General features: G+C 60.1%; 1 protein-coding gene across 1 annotated transcript in view; it reads left to right on the plus strand.

The window, feature by feature from the left end:
* NCOR2 (nuclear receptor corepressor 2) overlaps positions 1 to 18,779 on the plus strand; it is a 223,225-nt gene that overhangs the window by 189,973 nt on the left and 14,473 nt on the right. The window contains exons 19-27 of the mRNA XM_040577005.1: positions 16 to 163; positions 3,016 to 3,580; positions 8,613 to 8,733; positions 9,606 to 9,846; positions 13,786 to 13,941; positions 14,445 to 14,584; positions 14,661 to 14,766; positions 15,438 to 15,542; positions 16,449 to 16,552. Of these exons, the coding sequence (XP_040432939.1) occupies positions 16 to 163; positions 3,016 to 3,580; positions 8,613 to 8,733; positions 9,606 to 9,846; positions 13,786 to 13,941; positions 14,445 to 14,584; positions 14,661 to 14,766; positions 15,438 to 15,542; positions 16,449 to 16,552 (1,686 nt within the window). The remainder of the gene's footprint in view (positions 1 to 15; positions 164 to 3,015; positions 3,581 to 8,612; positions 8,734 to 9,605; positions 9,847 to 13,785; positions 13,942 to 14,444; positions 14,585 to 14,660; positions 14,767 to 15,437; positions 15,543 to 16,448; positions 16,553 to 18,779) is intronic.

Genomic DNA, 18,779 nt, shown 5'->3' on the forward strand with positions numbered 1-18,779 from the left:
TGCCTCTTCCCCCAGGAGAAGGAAAGGAACGCGAAGAGGAAGAAGAAAAAAGGCACCGCCGTGCAGAGCGAAGAAGCTGCCTTCCCTCCCGCCACCGAGGACGAGGAGATGGAGGTGTCGGGGACAAGCGGCAACGAGGAGGAGATGGCCGAGGAGGCAGAAGGTGAGGCGGGTCGAGGGGGGGGACGTGCTCAGCCATCCCAGCGTTGCCATACAGCCACGGCGGAGCAGTTCAGGTGCTGTGTGTGGCCTTTCTGGGGCTGCAAATGTCAGCGCTCCCAGGGGGCCGCGTGTGCCACCCTGAAGCCGCACCGAGGTGATGCTGTCCCGCAGCACGAGGCACTCGTGACCTTTCGGATGCCTCGGGATTTCACGCTTGCAAGGACTGCGCTGGATCGCTGCCCTCCTCCCCTGTCCGTCGGGAGGGATGTTTATTTTGGGAAGGTTGTGCAATGCAAAGGCTCGGTCACCAGCCGGCCTCTGCTGGGGACCCCCGGGGGTCTCAGGAGTCAGGGTTGTGCAGGGAGGAGCAGCTCTTGCTGCTGCCTTGAGCTCTTGAGGACCAGGGATACCAAGTCACTGTCACCTGAAGTCACTGCCATTCCCAGTCCTTCCCAGTGCAGCTGTGGTGTGACAAAGCTCTGGGCTCCCCAGGCCCCTCTCCACCCCGTGCGCACCTTGTCCCTGCAGGGTGGCACCTGGGGTGATGCCCAGCGGCTCCTTCTCGCCCCACAGAAGCAAGAAGTGCCCTGCTTGCACCAGTTTATTTCCAGTTTCCATCAGTGCACGCTCCCCAGAGCGTTGGCTCTCGTAAATCAGCTTTCTTCTTGTTTTCCTCCAAAAACCAGGCCCTGCACAGCTCGGCAGGGCGCAGGGCCGAGCCGGGGCAGACTGCAGGCACTGCGGGGTCTCGGGGAGAGGCCCAGGGGGAGGCTGCTGGAGGAAACAAAGCAGAGAGCCCCTGGGTGATGCACAGGGATGGATGCAACCCGCTGGGCTCGCACAGCCCATCCCCGTCCCGTCAGGACATCGTGGCCACCACTGCCCCAGGCGGCTGAGCCCCGCCAGGGCTGCCACAGTCCCTGTCCAGCAGGGCTGATGGACCTCAGCGGGTCTTTTCCCCCCCATTCCCCTTTTAAGGGAGCATTTTTCCTCTCTCCCAGCCGTACGAAAGGAAGGAAACAACTTGAAAGTGACAATTTTCAGCTATTTATCGCTTAGAAAGCACGGCAGCGAGTTTGGAGAAAATGTGCATAATTTTCCAACAATAGCCCCATTTGACTTTTGTCAAAGTAATTTAATAACTTAACCAGCACTGCTGGCACCCTGCTGCTTCCTGGCCTTAGCACCCAGGCTAATGGGACTTGAAATTGGAAATCTTTTCAAATCATTGTTGGAAGTGACTCATTACAAGGCAGATTCCAGGTAAATCTTTGTGCGAGGTGATATGTGACTCAGAGCCGCGGAGTAAAAGGTAGTTATTGCTCTTTGTGAGAGTGGCTGAGAGGAAACAATGCGGTTTTGAGATTAAAGACAGATCTCTTGACACTCGCTGAAGCTTTACCTTCCTAGAGCTCCAATCCTCATTTCTAATTCCTCCCGTTGGGCGGAGGGGGCCTGGTTCTGAAGTGGGCTATTGAGCAGAGCGAACGTGGAAGCAGAGGTTGATGAAATGTCACGGGCACAGAAATGTCAGAGCGGCGCTCTGCTCGGGAAGGTCGCGGGCCCCGGGGTGACATTTGGAGACACGTGGGGAGCACCTTGGGGCCGGGGGCCACGCGGCAGGCCCTGGGGTGGGGAGAAGGACTTGGCACGGGTTGTAGCGTGTGATTAATCGCCTGTGTCCAAGCCGTCTGCTTGCAAATGCGAGGCACGTGTGCTTGTTTGCCCAGTGCCCGGTGCTTTGTAGCCGGCCGGGTGCTCCCATCTCCACCCAGCTCCCTTCCTCGCCTCCCCAGCCACGGATTCAGGGCCCAGAGCGAGTGCAGCAGAGCCCAGCGCCCGGCTGAGCCTTTTTGTGCCTCAGCTGCCCCTTTCACATCGGGTAGCACCGGGCGCGGGGGGACCGAGCGGCTGCACGTCTCTGCCCTGCAGTCCTGTGCCCAGCAAGTGGAAGACTTCGGGCGTGCTCAAACGCGTGGCTCCCGGGACAGCCACATCTTCGTGTCCCCGATTTTGCTGGCGTTTGAAGCAAAATGGGCTGCTGTGGAGAGAGGCAGGTAAAGGGACACCTGGGAAGGAGCTCATTTGGACAGGAGCACGAGAGCTGTGCCCCGAGGGGCCGTGCCGAGGCATGTTGGGGGCGTTGTGTGGTCGCCTGGCCCTTGCTGCCTTCCTTTGTACAAGGGAGGCCAGGAGGGAGCAATCCTCTTCCAACTGCAGGCCCCGTCTTCCCGCGGCACCTCCATCTCTCTGGCCTTCCTAGCCCATTTCAAGCCATGAGCAGATCTGAGGAACGATCCTTTACATTTAATAATTAACCTGTCCTGCAGCACTGGCAGAGCTTTGCTCTCACCGACCCTGACCTCCTTTCTTTCGCCTCTGGCGGCTCAAACAACAACAAGCAGTGTTTTGGGATGGTCCCCAGCTGCCCTGGGGGTGGCAGCGCCAGGGACACGCGGGACGTAAGCCGGCGGCCGCGCCGTGCCAGCGGGCGGGCAGCGAGCCACAGAGCTCCTGGGCCCCGCAGAGCAAAGCCGAGCTCCAGAGCTATGGGTGAGGGAGGCCAGGAGCGAGCAGCAGGGTTTTCCATCAAAACCCTCCTTCCCAGTTGCTGGGAGCGTGGTTTCGGCTTCGGGTGGGGGTTTGCAGCAGCCGCAGGAGATGCTGAGCTGGGCAAGCCGGGAGACCCCCGGTGCGTCTCCGGGGCATCCCAGCCCCGCGCCACGAGCCCCGGGATCGTCTCCCCCTCGGAGCAACGAGGGCGTTCTCCTCCCATGGGAGGGGGCGGAGGCAGCGGTATGGGAAGTGAGAATCTCAGCCCGATCCTTATTTTTATTTCTTCCCTTTTCTCAGCTGCAGTAAATAACAGCTCCGACACTGAGAGCATTCCCTCGCCGAGGCCCGAAGCCAAAGAGGGAGGCGAAAGCGGGGCCAAGGCACCACCCGGGCCGGGAGGTGACTCCGGCGCAGAACCGGCAGTCAAGTTGGAAGAGGCCTCCACGCCCCCCGACACTGCCGCTGCTCCCGCGGCCCCCGCCACCAACCCCGCTCCCGCTGCCAGCCCTCCTGCGGAGGCGGCTCCCGAGGCGCCCGGCGGCGAGGAGAAGGCCCAAGAGGAGCTGGTGGTGGACGTGGTGAAAACGGAGGAGCCGGAGGAGAAGGCGAGCGAGGAGCCCTGCAAGAGCGAGGTGAAGAAGGAGGAGAGCGAGGACGGCCAGGAGAAGGACAAAGGGAATGACAAGAAGGCGGAAAGCGGCGCCGGCGGCGGAGGGGCGGCGGGGGCGGAGGGGACGCCCAAGGCCGAGAAGAAGGAGAGCCATAAAGGCAGCAAAGGTGCCGGGGTGAACCCCGACAGCGACTCCAGCGCGACCTGCAGCGCCGATGAGATGGACGAACAGGACGCCGTGGACAAGAGCAGGTAGGGCTGGGGGGAGAGGCGGGTCACTGCGTGGCCCCAGGGCCAGGCGAGGCGTCTGCTGCGTGCGGCAGTGCCCACGTGCTCTCTCCTGAGCTCTTTTTTTAGGAGCGTCACCACTGAGGTGCTCCCCAGGCGAAGGGACGTGCCCGGCTGTGTCCCTGCGTGGCCGCGGCCCTTTGGCCATCGCTTGCAAAGGGTCCGTGACCCCGCGGGCAGCGCGATGTCCCAACGCGGGGGTGCTGCTGGGCAATGGCCCCAGACAGGTGTTGGGTGCAGAACCGCTGAGTCTGCTGCTCGCAGCCCTGCGGGGTGATGCAATGGAGCCGGACGTGCCCTTGGGGACAGCTGAGTTATGCAGAGGCGTAGACTGGGCTGCCTGCATCCGGGGCTGGGAACGGTTTTTCTGTCTGAGTCGGCGCTGGCAGGGGAGCAGTCACTTCGGGGACGTGTTCCCAGCGCAGAGAGGGGGCGAGCTGCTGCCTTGGCGGAGATGCTGCTGGGATCCGCGAGGGTGAAATATCCGCCCTGGCCATAAAGGGGGCAGAACGGTGAGGGATGTGCGACCTTTCCTGCGGAAACACCACCAGGGCTTCACCTGAGCTGCTGCGGCCCCGAGCCCCGCAGCCACCCTGGCCGGTGGCCCAGGGGGTCTGTGACCCTCCACGGGTGGCTCTTGGGACAGAGAGGGGAAACATCGGCCTCTTCGGAGGAGAAACGTCCTGTTCCCCTCCCGTCTCTTCCCACCACAGCCTCAGAGCCCTCCCCACCGAAGAGCCTCACAAACGGGACAGGGTTTCCTGTTTTTTAAAGAATATATATAAATACGTGCCTCTTTGTAGTGCTATTTTCTCTAATGGCTCCCACTTCCATCCACGCTGGCTCCTGGGCCGGGAGGGACCTCCCGCATCCACCCGGCCGTGGCACGGGGGCACGGAAGCCCCTCCAGGCTCCTGCCTCTGCACTGGGCTGGGACCGGAGGCTGGTGTCCTGCATCCAGCATCCTGCATCCCTCCCGAGGGCTTGCAGGGGGCGGTTGGCAGCAAGACGGGTTCTCCGAGGCCAGGCAGGCTGCATAAAAAAAAAAGAAAGAAAAAAAAAAAAAACACACACAAGGAAAGCGGCAGGACAAGGCAGCAGGCAGCTGTCATGCTTCTGTGATCTGCCACCCGTAACGGGAGCGCTGCTCTCAGGAGGGCACTGCGGTGGGTGAGTGTAGGTGGGTGAGTGCTGCCGGCGCAGGAGGGTGCAGGAGCATCCCTCGTGCTGCCTGCACGCCCCCTGGGAGCAGCCCCCCGCTGGAAGCAGCGCGGATGCTGACGGGGGCGCTGGGGATGCAACTGGCCCTGGCGCCGTGTTGGGGCCGGGGCCTCTTGGCTGGGGAGCTCCTCTCTGGCGTGGAAGGAGTCCAGCACCACCCCTCCCCGCCCTCCCCTTCCCAGCTGGGAGAAACCTCCCCGCGAGGGGGAGCGAGGCCAGCAGGGCTACGCTCCTCTGCTTAACACGAACCCAGCCGAAAACGGGGCGGCAGCAGCTTTTACCAGCCTCCCTGCTGCAAAGGAGCAGCTCTTCTTGGGAACGACTTTTCCATCCGGGCTCCGCACTGAGTCAGTGCAAATATCTCAGCCACCAAACAGCTCCCAGTTCCCGGGAATATCAAACAGTAATCAGGCATCCCTCTGCTGCCCGGCCACTCCGCGTAGCAGTCTGGTGGGAAGGCGCAGGTGATAGCAGAGCCTGCGGGCAGGGAAAGCTGCGGCCCGAGCAGCCCCGTGGCTTTGTCCAGGCGAAGCAGCCGGCCCTGCCAGCCCACACCGTGTCCTGCAACCAGTTTGCGGGAGCTGGTACCCGCCGTGGTGCCCGCGGGGATGTCGCGCGCTTCCTCGTTCGCTCCTTTTCGATGCGATCTCACAGAACCAGAGGCATGCCTCCCGGTGCGTGCCTGCAGCCCTCTAACAAGCCGTGGGAGTTCAGCTGCCCTGGTTCCTCGCTTCTCCAGCCAGCCGAGGCCGCGTGCCCGCGGGCGGCTACCGCAGCCCCACCGCCGCGTGACTGCGAGCACGCGGGCAGAGGCGACGAAGAGGACGGGGCTGCCGAGATGCCGCGTGAGCCGCCCCGGCTGGGACGGCACCGGGCATGTGGGCGATGCTCGCCCGCCCACCCTGCGCTGCTGAGCTTGTGAAAGTTCCGGGGTGGCCGCAGCATCTCCCAGAAGGGGATGGGGGTGGCTCGAGGGTCCCTGCGGCCACGGGGAAGGGGCAGTCACTGGCCACCGTGGGTCCTCCTGCTGTTTGTGCTGGCACAGGCTAGGCTGGGAGAAGGAGCCGCAGCCTTAGCTCGTCAGAGCTGAACGAGGCAGCTGAGTGTCCGTGGTTACACGCAGCATGTGCTGGGAGGGCTGCCGCGAGCACCGCCAGTACCGCGGTTCAGTGGGAGGTCAGGCCAGATGGAAACGCGCGTGCGAGGCCGCGCACACTTACCCGCTGCCGGTCTGCAGCGCGGGGCAAGGAGATACTGCACTGAGCTTCCCGGGCAACCTGGTGACTGCCCCCGGTCTCTGTCCCCTTTATGCAATGACTGCATGCGCAGGAAACTGAGTTTGGACCACCTTGGAGGGGTCATGGTGTATTGGGTTGTCCAGCAGTTTGACCAGTCCCTTGGTCTTGGACCGGTCCCCATGGTGAAAGCTGAAGGATTTGGGAGGACGCAGTGCCCTGGTCATCCCAAAGCCTTCCACACTGCCCAGGCTCACCCCGGGCATGCTGACACCCTGCAGAGGGCTCGCTGCTCCTCCCAGTGCCATCGCCCACACGTAGGGACTGGTCGTTGGGTTTGGGGCCCCCAAGTGAGAGGTGCTGGGGGTTGTTTGTCCCCTGTCCTGCTGTGTGCGGACACGACCAGTGCCTCTCAGGGCAGAGCATCCACCCGACAGAGCTGTGCCTGCGGCAGGGAGAGCTCCGTCCTCTCCCACCGCTGATGGAGCTCGCCGGGCTGCAGAAAACCAGGCTGAAGATTGGCTTCTCTTGGGTAAAATCAGAGCCCAAACTGTCTGGGAACGTAGCCCAGGGCTGCAGAGCGTGCTGCCACCGTGGGCTTTCCCCAGTGGTCTCTGGTTTGGGAGCCCCAGTACAGACGTGCTGCAGCTCAGCATGGCGTGATTGTCCTGAGAGCAAGTGCTGGGTGTCCTTGTCCCCAGGCACTTCTCAGCAGCCTTTGGGGTGCTGCCCCCATTCCTCTGGTGTGGCTTCACCCCACCTCTGCTGTCCCGTGGGCGGACATCGCCGCGATTGTCTGGAGAGCAGCTCGGGTGAGCTGCCCCTCACCTGGTTCCCCCAGAGCATCCCTGTTCCCACTTCTGGGGCAGATCCCGAGGTGGGTCCCATTCCCGCTCCGATGCAGGGCACTGCGCGCCGCGAGGGCTGGGGCAGCCCCAGCGCTGCGATGTATTTATTCCCTGCACATGGCCCAGCCACGCTTGTTTATTCATCCAAGGGTGAGCATGGAATGACCTTGAAATTTATAGGCTGGAGAGAGCAGTGAAATAACAGCTAAAATAAACAAATCACGCTGTAAAACTTAGAAACGATGAACTGGCTTCAGCAAATGGGAGCTGGGAGGGAGAGAAAGTGAAGATGTCCTGGAGCGACATGGCCCTGGGGTCTCAGCATGGACACATCTCGACCCGAGGGCTTTGCCTCTCTCCTTTCCCATCCCTTTTTGGGGGGACCCAGGAGATGCCCACCCGCCTTGCAGCGTGGTGGAACAGTTGGGAGGGGGAAAGCAGCGTGGTGCTGGTAACGCCCCAGGGAAACGAGGCATCAGCTGGTCCCTACAGCTGGGAGCTGTGCAGCGGGGTGGTGGGAGGCAGAGATCCCAGCGATGCCCAAAATCCCCTTCGCCCTCCTGGCTGCATCTGTGCCCTTGCAGGAGGGCTGTGGTGCTCGGCGGCAGGGAGAACCCTGTCCCAGGAGGAGAGACAGAGGTTTTGTAGCACAGCAGCGTGTTGGGGCTCCTGCTCTTTGCAAGGGGCTCGGCACAGCCATCCTCTGAGTGTCCGCCCCACAGCTCAGCCACGGGGAAGAGCCAGCGGAGAGGGCGCGGGGTTGTGCAGCCACGAAGCTGAGCACCAAATCCCACCCAAATCCAAGCTCTCGCCTTTCAGGTGGTCCAAGTGCTCCAGCCGCGTGTGCGTGGTTACTTGCCCAGGCTGTAGAGCCTTGATAAAAGACAGACAGTCCTTGAACAGGAGCGCGAGGCTGATCTCGAGTGCTGGGTGATGCTTGAGTGAGCTGGGGAGGGTGGCGTGGCGCCCAAATGCAGTCTGAACGGGTCGCCCTGCTCCGTGACTCCGGGCTCCGCTTCTCCCTCGGGCTTATTCTGGACAACAGCAGCTAGTTTGCTAGAAATAATTAGCGTAGTAGCTAAAGCAAAGAGGAACTGAGAGCCTCTCGAGGCAGACATAATCGTCTCAGAGCACTGAGTCCCACGGGACTTGTTGTCTCTGGAAAGCAGGACATAAATCCCGTCCCGCTCCCCGCCTTCCCTGGGCCTGGTTATCCCACGGCAAAGCTGCCCTGGCTGTGGCAGCGCTCTGCAGCTCGCTTGGTGCTGCTGGTCTGCGTCGTGTAGTGGGGAGCGGGTCCCCTGGGCCCTTGTATGACTAAAAGGAGCTGAGGTACCGGCAGCCCACCGAGGTGGAGGTGGCAGGCATTTCTCCGGGGACGCAGGCACCTCCCCGGGGCTGCAGACACCCCGTGCTCCGGGCAGTGAACCTCACGGTGAACCCTGCAATCTGTGGCATGGTTGGAGCCACCTGAACAGGTCTGGGACCAGGCAGCGGATTGCAGAGCTAGCAGCCCAAGTGCACGGTGTGCTCAGGAGCCCGGGGTCCCAGCCGTGAGCAGTGGTCCACCTCGCCCCTCGTTGATGTTTCTCCGTCTCGGCAGCACGAAGCAGGGGGTGTGGGGCATGGGGGAGCGATCAGACGTGGAGCTCGTCCATGGCACTGCCCCCTTAACCTGTGTTTTGTGCTCAGGTTGCTGTCCCCCCGGCCCAGCCTGCTCAACACCGCCAGCGAGGCCAGGCTGAACTCCTCGCCGCAGAAGCCGCTGGACCTGAAACAGCTGAAGCAGCGCGCTGCTGCCATCCCTCCCATCGTAAGTGCCCCAAAAAGAGGGTTGGGGCCGGGGGCGCAGCACGTGCCTTGCACGTACACTTGCACTGGGACGTGTCCCCCTGCCCGACATGCGGGTGGCTGAGCCCCATGTAGGCAAGGTGCTTCCTGTGCGCAGCGTGCTCCCAGCTGCCGGAGGGCCTGCCAGCGATGTTTGGATGTCCTTTGAGCTCTTCTATCAGAAAGTAGTGGGAGGTCTGGACAGAAAAAGCTCCTCATTGCCACATGACTGCTGCCTCCCTTTGCTTTAAAAAGCAACTGTGCACCCTCCCAGCCCTGTGCTTCTCCTGGTCTCGTGCTTAAAGTCACCACGTAAAACATATGTATGCTCCTCCTCATCCAGAAGCTCTTCTTGGTCTCCCCTTTTCAGTACAAGGCTACTGGAGAGCCACAACAGGCTGATGGTTCCTGTCTGGGGCTGTGACAAAAAGCACCCTCTTATCTCCAGGGTCAGCGCCAGAGGAGGAGCATTTGTGGGGTGGGGAGAGAAAATCCCTGCTTGTGTGTGCTGGGTTTCAAGTACTCAGGAAAGACCCGTTCCTGGTGCTCTTTCAGTTTCCCTTCTTCCAGCGAAAGATGTGGCTGCTGTCCTGTAACTGCTTGCAAAAGCTACGGGCACTGAACTGCAGATTAGAGGCTCTAAACAAGGGAGGTCTGAGGCTCTCCGGTGGTGTCACCAGAACAGAGCTGGTGCTCTTTGTTGTGGGTTTTTTAACCTCCTGTGGCTGGTGAGCCTTGGAGCTCCGTTCGGGATGGTTGGGCTGTGGGGCTTCGTAACACCTTGCTGCCTCCACGGCTGCGAGGGATGTTAACGGGACATGGCAAGTTTCACCACCTCTTACTGTTTTGTTGCAGATTTCTGAAGGTTTCTCAGAGGGGATATTGCAGAGTGGAAGCGTGAAGCCTCAGGTGCCTCCCCACGCCCTGGCCCTCTACCAGCAGCAGATCACTAAAGCCCACGAGTCCGCCCGCGAGGACGTGCCCCCAAGCAAGCTGTCGCAGGCCCAGCAGCAGCAGCAGGCTGACAAGGAGCAGCAGCAGCCGAGCAGCAGCCCGAGGGGAAAGAGCCGGAGCCCCGCTGTTGGTGACAAGGAAGGTAGGGCGGTGTGCGTGGCGGTGTGCGTTTATCTGTGCCACAACGTGCCCCGTGTGCAGCTGCACGCAGCCAGCAGCTTGCCTCCTCTTAGGTGGACGTTTGCTTCAGCCCTTGAAAGCTCTTTAATAGCATCTCGAAGCGGGACCGGAGAGGCATGGCTAATTTCCCATGTTCATTAGACAGTACATCATGTCTCATTGAGCCTACAGCAAACACCGAGCTAGTGTCGAGTGCCGAGGAGGTGAAGATTGCCTTTATTAGCGTCTCTGCCATTCACTTGAGAGCAAAGGGGCCTGGAGGCATGCCAGGGCTTTGGGTACAATGGCTCTTTTCTACCTTGCTGGCTTTTTATAAAGAATGCTTTTAATGCTCAGCAGGGACCATTATTTCATTTAAAATCAATGCTAATACTGTGACTTGGAGTCCAAAGGTTCCTGTAAAGATTCCCAGTGCTTTCTCCCCGGAATAGCTGTGATGTGGTTTGGCTGCCTAATGAGCAACCCCAAGTTTCCCACCGTAGAGCATCTGAAGTGTTATTAGCTTGAGCACCTGGGGATCAAGGTTAAGGAGAGTCGGGAAGTCCTGATGAGACTAAATGTGTTTTTAATCTCGGTGACAGTCTGTTCCAGTTCGGCGTCGGCGTCCCTGCCCCTCGTAGCCTGCTGTGTGTCGACGAGACACTGCCACCAGCGGTGCCATCAGAGGAGCCGGGAGGCTGGGCTTTTAGGGGGCGATGCCCCCCAGTAGTGGGTCCTGCACTGGGATTGCAGTGCAAGGAGGTGGGGAGGGATGAGGCCACATGGATGAGGCAGATAGGTGCTGGTTGTGGTCATCGCCGGAAAATTGGTGCCCTCATTCAGCCCCCAGAGCAGCCGCATCCCTCTTTGGACAGGAGGATGTGCTTGCAGAAGGAGTTGGTTGCTGACTCTTTGCCAGATTTTCTTTTTCCTTAAACAATAAATAGCACCGTGTGTGGATCAGCCCTCCAGAATGTTTTGCGTGTAAGCCAGGAAGGTGACTGCTCACCTTGAGGAAGGGAGTTTCCCCTGAGTCACGGTGCTGCCACCCGTGAAGTCCCATCTCAGCTGATCCCGCGCTGGTGCTTGCTGCCCGGGCAGATCAGCTCCCTTCCAGCCCTTCCCCGCCGGTGGTGGGTAATGGGTTAATGGGTTTGATCTCCTCCTGCACCGTAATCCTGTGCGGATCTGGTCCTGCACAGCTCGGCTTCATGGTGAGCCGCATGGCACGGCCAGTGCTGGAGCCTGGAGCTCGGCACCACCGCACCGCAGTGCATAGTATGGAGCGCTTTCTTCTCTGGGCCACCTCTGCAGTGCTCCAGATCTCCGTGTTAATGAAGGTAATTACCCTGCAAGGTGCACAGCACCTGGCCTGTGTCACACGGAGGCATGGAGTAGGCTGCCCAGGCTATGACAAGGATTGGGAGCGGAGCAAACATCTCGGGTGATCTCCAAACACCGCGTACCTGTGCCTGTGTGCTGGTACCGCTGGGGGCCTGGGTCGCACGTGGGCCCTCGGGAGCCCTCGTTCCATGGCGTGAATGCATCTGCCGTGTGAAAACCAGCAGGTTTGTGCTGAGAGGCACCTCGAGGGGAGAAACGAAGTCCCCAAAGCCCTGTTTGAGTGCAGCGATGAACTCGGGTGGTGGCTCAGCGCTGTCTCTGCGGCAGGATACCCAGAGATAGGCAGGGCGGTCTGTGTACCAGGGGAGCGCCCCTTCCCTCCCCTGCTCTCCAAGGCCTCCCCCTGGGGCAACAAGTGTCAACACCCCACACGTTGGGCTGCCATACCGCGTCTACAGGGGCCTCGTTAAACGGGGAGAGTCCAGCCCAGCCGGCAAACCTCAATCAGAGCAGCCCTGAGGCTCCTCGTAGCCAGGGGCCAGCTTCCCCGCAGCAGGTCCGCCGCCTCCTCCGCGGCTCGCTGAGGCCCAGCTCGATAAGAGAGCTTGAACTCCTGCAGCCGCTCGGGGGATCGACGTCCTTCACACCGTTCTGGATCCGCTTCAAAGCAGTCTTGCACACATCCTGGCCAAGGCGTTGGCTGCCTCGCGGCTCCTGGCTGGGTCCGTATCGCCTTGGAGGGCGGCCAGGCCAGAGCCGTACCTCCAGAGCGCGGGACGAGCCGCGGAGCGCGGGGCCGGGCAGGGGCAGGCAGCCCTGCAGAGCCCCGCGGTCGGGCAGACGGATCCCTGATCCCTTCCCCTGGTGCCGAGCCGCCGTCGGGCATATCTCGGGTTATCGCGCGGCGGTTGGAAAGCCGGCGGTGCGTTGTGTGTTGATTTAGTCGTGTTTCAGTTGGCCTTCGGAGGAGACAGGGAGCCAAGAGCATTAATTTGGATGACGGATCGTATAAACTCTGACTCCTTCGCTCCGATTCCAGGGGCTTGATAAACGGTAATAGGAACTCTCTCTTCCCCGTGTAAGTGCTATTTTATCAAAAGCTGGCTGAGTTATAGCCGCCCTCTAATGCGGGGGCAATTAAGAACTGGCCACATTTCACAGGCTCCAGAGGCACGGAGGGGAGGGAGAGGCACCCGCGGGGCGGGGAGGAGGACGTGGCTCTCCGGGAGCCGTCCAGGGGGCGCGGAGCCTTGGCTGGTGGTGCCTTGGCTCCGGAGAGCAGCTCCAGCTGGGACATCCCAGCGCCTTTCAGCCCCGCATGCCGTGGGCTGGATCAGCCCCCAGGGAGCTGAGCGGGGCTGAGCTGAAAGGGAGAAAATGAAGGGATGCCACGGCCCCTCCGTCAGTGGGGAGGATGCTCCTGGATCCCCTGTGCCGGGAGGATCCTCTCTGGGACCTGGCATGGGATCTTCACGGGGAGGGAAGCTGCTGCAGGCGAGGTCTGGCCCCGCCAGGCTGCAGCTGTGTGTGTGCCCAGACACCTCTGCGTGCTGATAATGGATTTCTTGTCTCACCGAAGAGGACAAGAATAATCTCCCAGCTTCTGAGTACACTGAGCATTAATAATGATAATGCAGTAAAGCCTCATTAAATTGGGCCTCTGATAATCTACTTGCCCTATTATTAGGCTTAGCAGGATTCAGGCATCTATTTTTATCAAAAATTGATGGTTAAAGGCTGGGTTCATTTGTGACTGCTATTGTTTACTGCCCAGTTTCTAATTTCTGGTCAATGCAGGAGTTATGCAGGTGGGTCTGACAAAGAAGGGCAGTGCAAAATTAAGTGGTTATCGATTAAAAGCAAATCCTACCAAACCCGCCTCTAATCTGTTCAAAAACGGCTGTCTCATCTGTCTGCTTAGCAAAGCGTTCCTCCGTGAGGATGCGCTCGGGATGGAGCAGATAAAGCTCTTCCCCAGCACCCCGCAGGGTTCTCAGGTCAAGAAGAGAGCCGCTCTTTAACCACCCCCAGCACGGCTCTTCAGCCAGCAGGCACTTCTTGGCCTCGAATCAGTCTTTTTATAGGCAGGGCGAACCCAGCCTGGCATCCAGCAAAACCTGAGCCAGATCATTTCCGAAAGCTCCCCTGCCTGCAGCCCAGCTGCCTTGCAGCGGAGGCATCCAGTCGTCACGCCGAGCCCGTCTTGAACTTCATTTGCCTTTGACGGTCTCACAAAGCGCAGTTGTCCCAGGTGCTGGGAGAACAGCTGGTCACTTCAGGCTCTGAGCATCGTTCCCTTGCCATCCGACAAGCTGACGCCTTTATTTCTGGCCCATCAGCAGACCACAGGGGTTGTCAGAAGCGAGGCAGCACCCGCTGGATGTCCCTGCGTGCTGGGGGACGCGGGGTGCTGGCAGCATCCTGCCCCCCCGGCCGAGGAGTGTGAGCCTGGAGGAAGGTTGTTTTGCCTCCACGTGAAGGGATGTGGCTTTGGCTGCTCGCTGAGCCTTCCCTCCTCGCGTCTGCCTGTCCGTGGGGTGCCGCTGAGCAAGCTGTTTGTCTTCCTTTTGCCTTGCAGAAAAGTCGGTGCATTTCTCATCCATCGCAGAGGCTCAGAAGCTGAGCGCAGAGCCGACGGCCGCCTCATGCTGGCCCCCTGTCCTGTCCTACTCCCGGGATGTGATAAAAACCTCTCCCCAGGCGGAGCCCCACTTGTTCCAGTATAACTCACCAGGCAAGTGCAATCCACCATCTGCACGGCACGTCCCCTCTGCCCTGACCTGCGGCCGAGGACAGAGGCTGCGGTTGCAGCCAGCATCACGGGTTGTTCCCTTAAATCAGTGCAGTTATTTTCTTTTTGGGTGGGAGAGAGGGCTCAGCAGAAACCCGCCGGTCCCTTGCTTTGCTCCAGCACAGAGCAGCCTCCCTCGCAGCTGGTGGGGCCAGCTGAGAGCAGCCAGGCAGGTCTCCCAGCCCTGAGCGGGGCAGGATAAGGGACGTGGTTCGTCACAGACCACCACGAGTGTTCCCTGCACCGCCCTTGGTGCAGTCAGAAGGGTTTTAGCCCTCACTCTGCTGTCCCTCTCTATCTGGAGGGCACACAATTTAGGTGCAGAACCAAAAGGGAAGAGGTGATAATTGAAACTAGTCCAGTCCTCTCCAAAGCGGTTGTGCTGCTTGGATCCTAGAGCCACGTTACTGTCCCTCAGTTCCCTAATGCTTGTGTTTTCCGCCCAGGACACCCCATCCCGCTAAACCTGCATGAGAGCTCTCGCTCAGGGCTGCAGCGGCTAGCGAGCATCTCCAACCCTCCTCCCCTCATCTCCTCCACCAAGCATCCTCCTGTGCTGGAGAGACCCGTCGGCTCCATCTCCCAGGTACGTCGGGTGCGAGCGGCAGGGACGGCTGGCGGGGGCCCGCAGCTGCTCCCTGACCTCTCCTCTCGCACCGCAGGGCATGCCCATCCAGCTCCACACACCCTACAGCTCCGAGCATGCAAAAGTCCCCGTCGGCTCCATCACCATGGGCCTGCCACTGACAATGGATCCCAAGAAACTGGGTAAGAAATCGGGAGGCGAGGGATGTCTCGCAGGGCACAGCAAGGAAGTGCAGAGGGTGCAGATGTGATCCGAGGATGACAGCAGTTGTCTTTGGGGAGAGCAGAGACAGGGAGCTAAATATATGCAGTATAGGAAAGGGACAACTCAGGCAGGGACACTTCCCAGTCTACAAATACCCTGTGGCTAATACTGTGATGGAAGGAAGGAAACATATTGCCACTCCCCAGGCTGGTGGGTTAAAGAATAAATGGCCTGAAGTGAACAAGGAAAGTGTTCAGCCTGCAGATTTGGAAAAATTTCTTAACATCATGAGGAGTTGGGGAAAGGACCGGGTCTGGATGGGGGATGTGGGTGCCAGCCTTGCACTGCGACCCCACAAGGAGGGATCGGATCAGTGCCTGCTCCTGGGCAGCACCCGCCAGCTGCTTGCAGCGGTGCTGGAGGAGGCTCTTGGCCAGCGGCGGGTTTTGCAGGGGGGCTTCCAAGTCCTCCTCCTCGGCTCCCCACCAAAGACCTGGCCATTGGTCCAGCCAGTCCCCAGTCCTGCCTCTGCCGGGTACAAGAGCTGGTGCCAGGCGGGGCTGAGACGTGATCCTGGTGGCCCAGGCCACCGGAGGTGCCAGCTGGAGGCTGTCGGAGGCCACGCTGATCTGTGCTTCGTGTTTTCCAGTGCCTTTTCCTGGAGTAAAGCAGGAACAACTTTCTCCTAGAAGCCAGGCCAGCCAGCCGGAAAGTCTGGTGATGCAGCCGTCCCAGGAGGGCTCCATCCTGCGGGGTGAGCGTGCGGCCGTGCCCCAGTGTGGGAGGGCAGGAGGGATGCTCACTGCTACACCAGGCGCATGCTGCCCTGGGAAGGTCTGGGTGGATTTCGGGCTTTCTGCCCAGCCAGAGGGGTCTCTTTGCCCCTTTTCTGCAGCCGGTCAGATCGCCAGAGCGGTGGCAGATAGGTCTGTGTAGCATCTCCAGTGGGACACCAAGACATTTCTAGCCACAGCCCGGAATCAGGGCATGGGCTTTGATCCTGGCAGGGGTTTTGTGTGCGTGGGGCACCCCGCAATCTGTTGCTCAAGACAGCAAAGCAGGACCAGTTAAATGCCATTGACTGGTTTTCATTGTTGGGGCTGCAGCTGGGCAGGGAGCACATTTCATTTAAATCTAGTCTTCCCATTTTTCTTTAGAGAATAAGTACAGATGCATTGTTTTTAAGTGATTTAGGTAATTCTGCTTTGTGAAGTCACCAAGCTTACTGCAGTCAGATGCAGGGTGTGCAGTGGATCGGCTCCAGCCAGATAACACACAGCAGAACTCACACCACCCTGAGCTACATCTCTCTGGAGATGTGCTCCGATCACATCAGCAGAGGCTGCGGCAGGCTGTGCTTTCTCTCAGTCCCATAAATCTGCCTGGCCCTTCCACAAAGGCAGCAGGGAGGTGATAGCTTCAAAAGAACTGTTTGCACCTCCCAGCCCCGGGGCTGGGTCCCTAGGGGGACAGGGTGGGAAGAGTTGTGCAAGGCGCTGGATTTAACGCTGACATCTCCTGGTGGGCTTCCTCTCGGCTCCCTCAGCTCGCTAGAGGTTGGGTCGAATCCTGCTGGCTTAGCCGTCAGCACTCTTAGCCCCACAGACATTGTGCTGAACAGCAAATCCAGCTTCCAACTCGCTGTGTTTGTGTCCTGCAGGTACTTCCCTCGGCTCTGCCTCAGGAGGGAGCATCACCAAGGGGACACCCACATCCAGGCCTCCTCCGGAGTCGCCCATCACATACCGAGGCTCCATCACGCACGTAAGTCCCTTGTCTCCGTCGGGCTTTGCTTTTCCCGGGTGCTGGTCACCGCAGCTTGGGGTGCCGGTGTTTGTGGGTGCGCTGAGCACGGGGCTGAGCCACCTGCAGCATCACGGAGCCCTCGCAAACAGCCTGAGCTCGGCTTGGCACAAGCCCCGTCCCATCAGCCAAGGCTGCAGGAGTGCAGAGCTCGGCGAGCAGCGATGCAAAGAGTTGCAGCGTGTCTGAGCTCCCCGTTTGCTTTCAGTAGCTGTCAGGAGCACGGGCAAAAGCAGCTTTAAATGGCTCTGGGAAAATAATCCTGCCAGGGCAAGCAAGCAGTGATGAGGAGGAGATGGGTGGAAGGCCCTGTCTGGGCAGAGGAGAGGAGGAGGCTGCGAGGTGCACGTCAGGTAATGAGGTCTGCCAGTGCTGAGTGCGCAGTGCTGGGGGTCCTGCCCAAAGGCTCTGTGGAGCAGGAAGATACTTTGGCCTTAATCTCCACCATCCATCTTCAGAAGAGCAGCTGGCAAGCGGGCGATAGTTTTTGCCGTGTGAGTTATTGCTCATCTGGTAACGGAGCAGAGAGCATAAAAAAAAAATCACCTGTTTCCCTTGGGGATTTTATCTGGCCGTCATTCAGGTATTCAAAGCCACTCGTGCTGAGATTTTTGCCTGCTTCATTCAAAGAGAGTGACCGTGTTCCCTTTGGCCCTGGGGACCTGAACCTAAATCCTGGCTCAGAGCAAAAGCTTCTCCTGCCAGGTGCCCTGCATCCAGCAGCTGCCAGGAGTGGATGCCTGACGACTGCAAATAACCCCGTGGAGCAAATGCATCCCCTTGTATGCCCCTGCAGCAGCTCTGGGAAGCCATGGGTGGGCACGAAGTGTCCTGAGCTCCACGTGCCCAAATTCGGAAAGACGAGCAGTTTGTACGATGCTGTACATCCAGCTATTTAATCCGTCTGGATTCCCTTGGCTGGGGAATTAAGGTCCCAAGGCCAGAGCAGGCTGCCCCTTGCTCCTGGCGTTCCCATCCCTCCTGCTGCCTGGCACCGGCTGGCCTGGCAGCCTGCGTCCCTCCGCTCCTGCAGCAGCTCCCGGTGCCGTGGCTGATATTTGATCTCGGATTAGTCATCCAGTGTGCAGGAGGCAGATCTTGAATATATGCTCTCTGCTCTGAAGCCATCTGTCATCACTTGCTTTCAAATCCCCTCTGAGCACGTCCGCAGAAGGAAGACGACTTTACCTGGGGCTGGGAGAGCCAGCACCGGGCGTACCGTGAGCACCAACAGTCAGGGCCTTGATCCCACACACAGGCACATCCCGGCAGCTGTAGGGGGGATTTTGGGGACCCGTGGCCCTCAGACAGCTTGGTACAGAGCAGAGACATCTCCAGGGTGGGGTGGGAAAAGAGTCTGCCGAATCTCAAACACCAGCACGGGTGGGTTTTGCTCCCCAGGGCTTCTTGTGGGCGTCAGCCCTGGGAGTCGGTGGGGTTAGGCTGAGCGGGGGGATGTCAGGCAGGAGCTGGGCTCTGACAGCACCGCTGTGCGTCCCCTGCGATGGGCGGGGGGACATCATCCCCCGGTGTCTGTTCCCGCTCGGCACCGAGCAGGCAGTGATGGCAGAGCAGCGTTAATCAGCAGCGACATCCTCAAGGACATCCAGCTCCGGGTATTTCAAAGGGGGAGTCAGGGAGGGCAGGTGCTTGTGAACCACGTTCATGTGCGCCCCAGGGGAAATTGAGGTTTCTGCTCATGCGAGTTTGTGTAAGGAGCCTATTTTCGTTGGAGAGCCAAACGGCAGGCATCGCTCCCCCACCTGCCCTGCCTCAGCGGGACGCCTCGCAGCTCGTGGTGCTGAGCCAGGGAAATAGGCTGTGGGTAAAGCCAGCACTCAGGCAGTGCTTGCCAGCCCTGCCCCACACCTGTGGGATGGAAACAAGCCGGATAGCTTGCTCTGAAACGCACAGCAAAGAACAGAGCTGCTGGTTTAGAGGCCCAGGGTCGTGGCTGCCCCAAGGTGAGGAGCACGGCACCGATACCAGCACCCAGCCAGAGCCGGGCTGGCCCCAGCACGTCGCCCCTTTCAGCCTGGTGCCTGCCGTCCCCGCGCTGCCCTCACCCCCACCTCTTCCCAGCAGCCTTCCCCGGATCACGTACCTTCTTACCGCTCGCCGTTATTGTCCTCATCAATAATTAAGCTGCAGGTTTCTCGCTGCTGGCTGTGTCAGGAAGCGGAGGCCG

Source organism: Cygnus olor, chromosome 17 (assembly GCF_009769625.2).
Source record: "Cygnus olor isolate bCygOlo1 chromosome 17, bCygOlo1.pri.v2, whole genome shotgun sequence".
Taxonomy (NCBI): Eukaryota; Metazoa; Chordata; class Aves; order Anseriformes; family Anatidae; genus Cygnus; species Cygnus olor.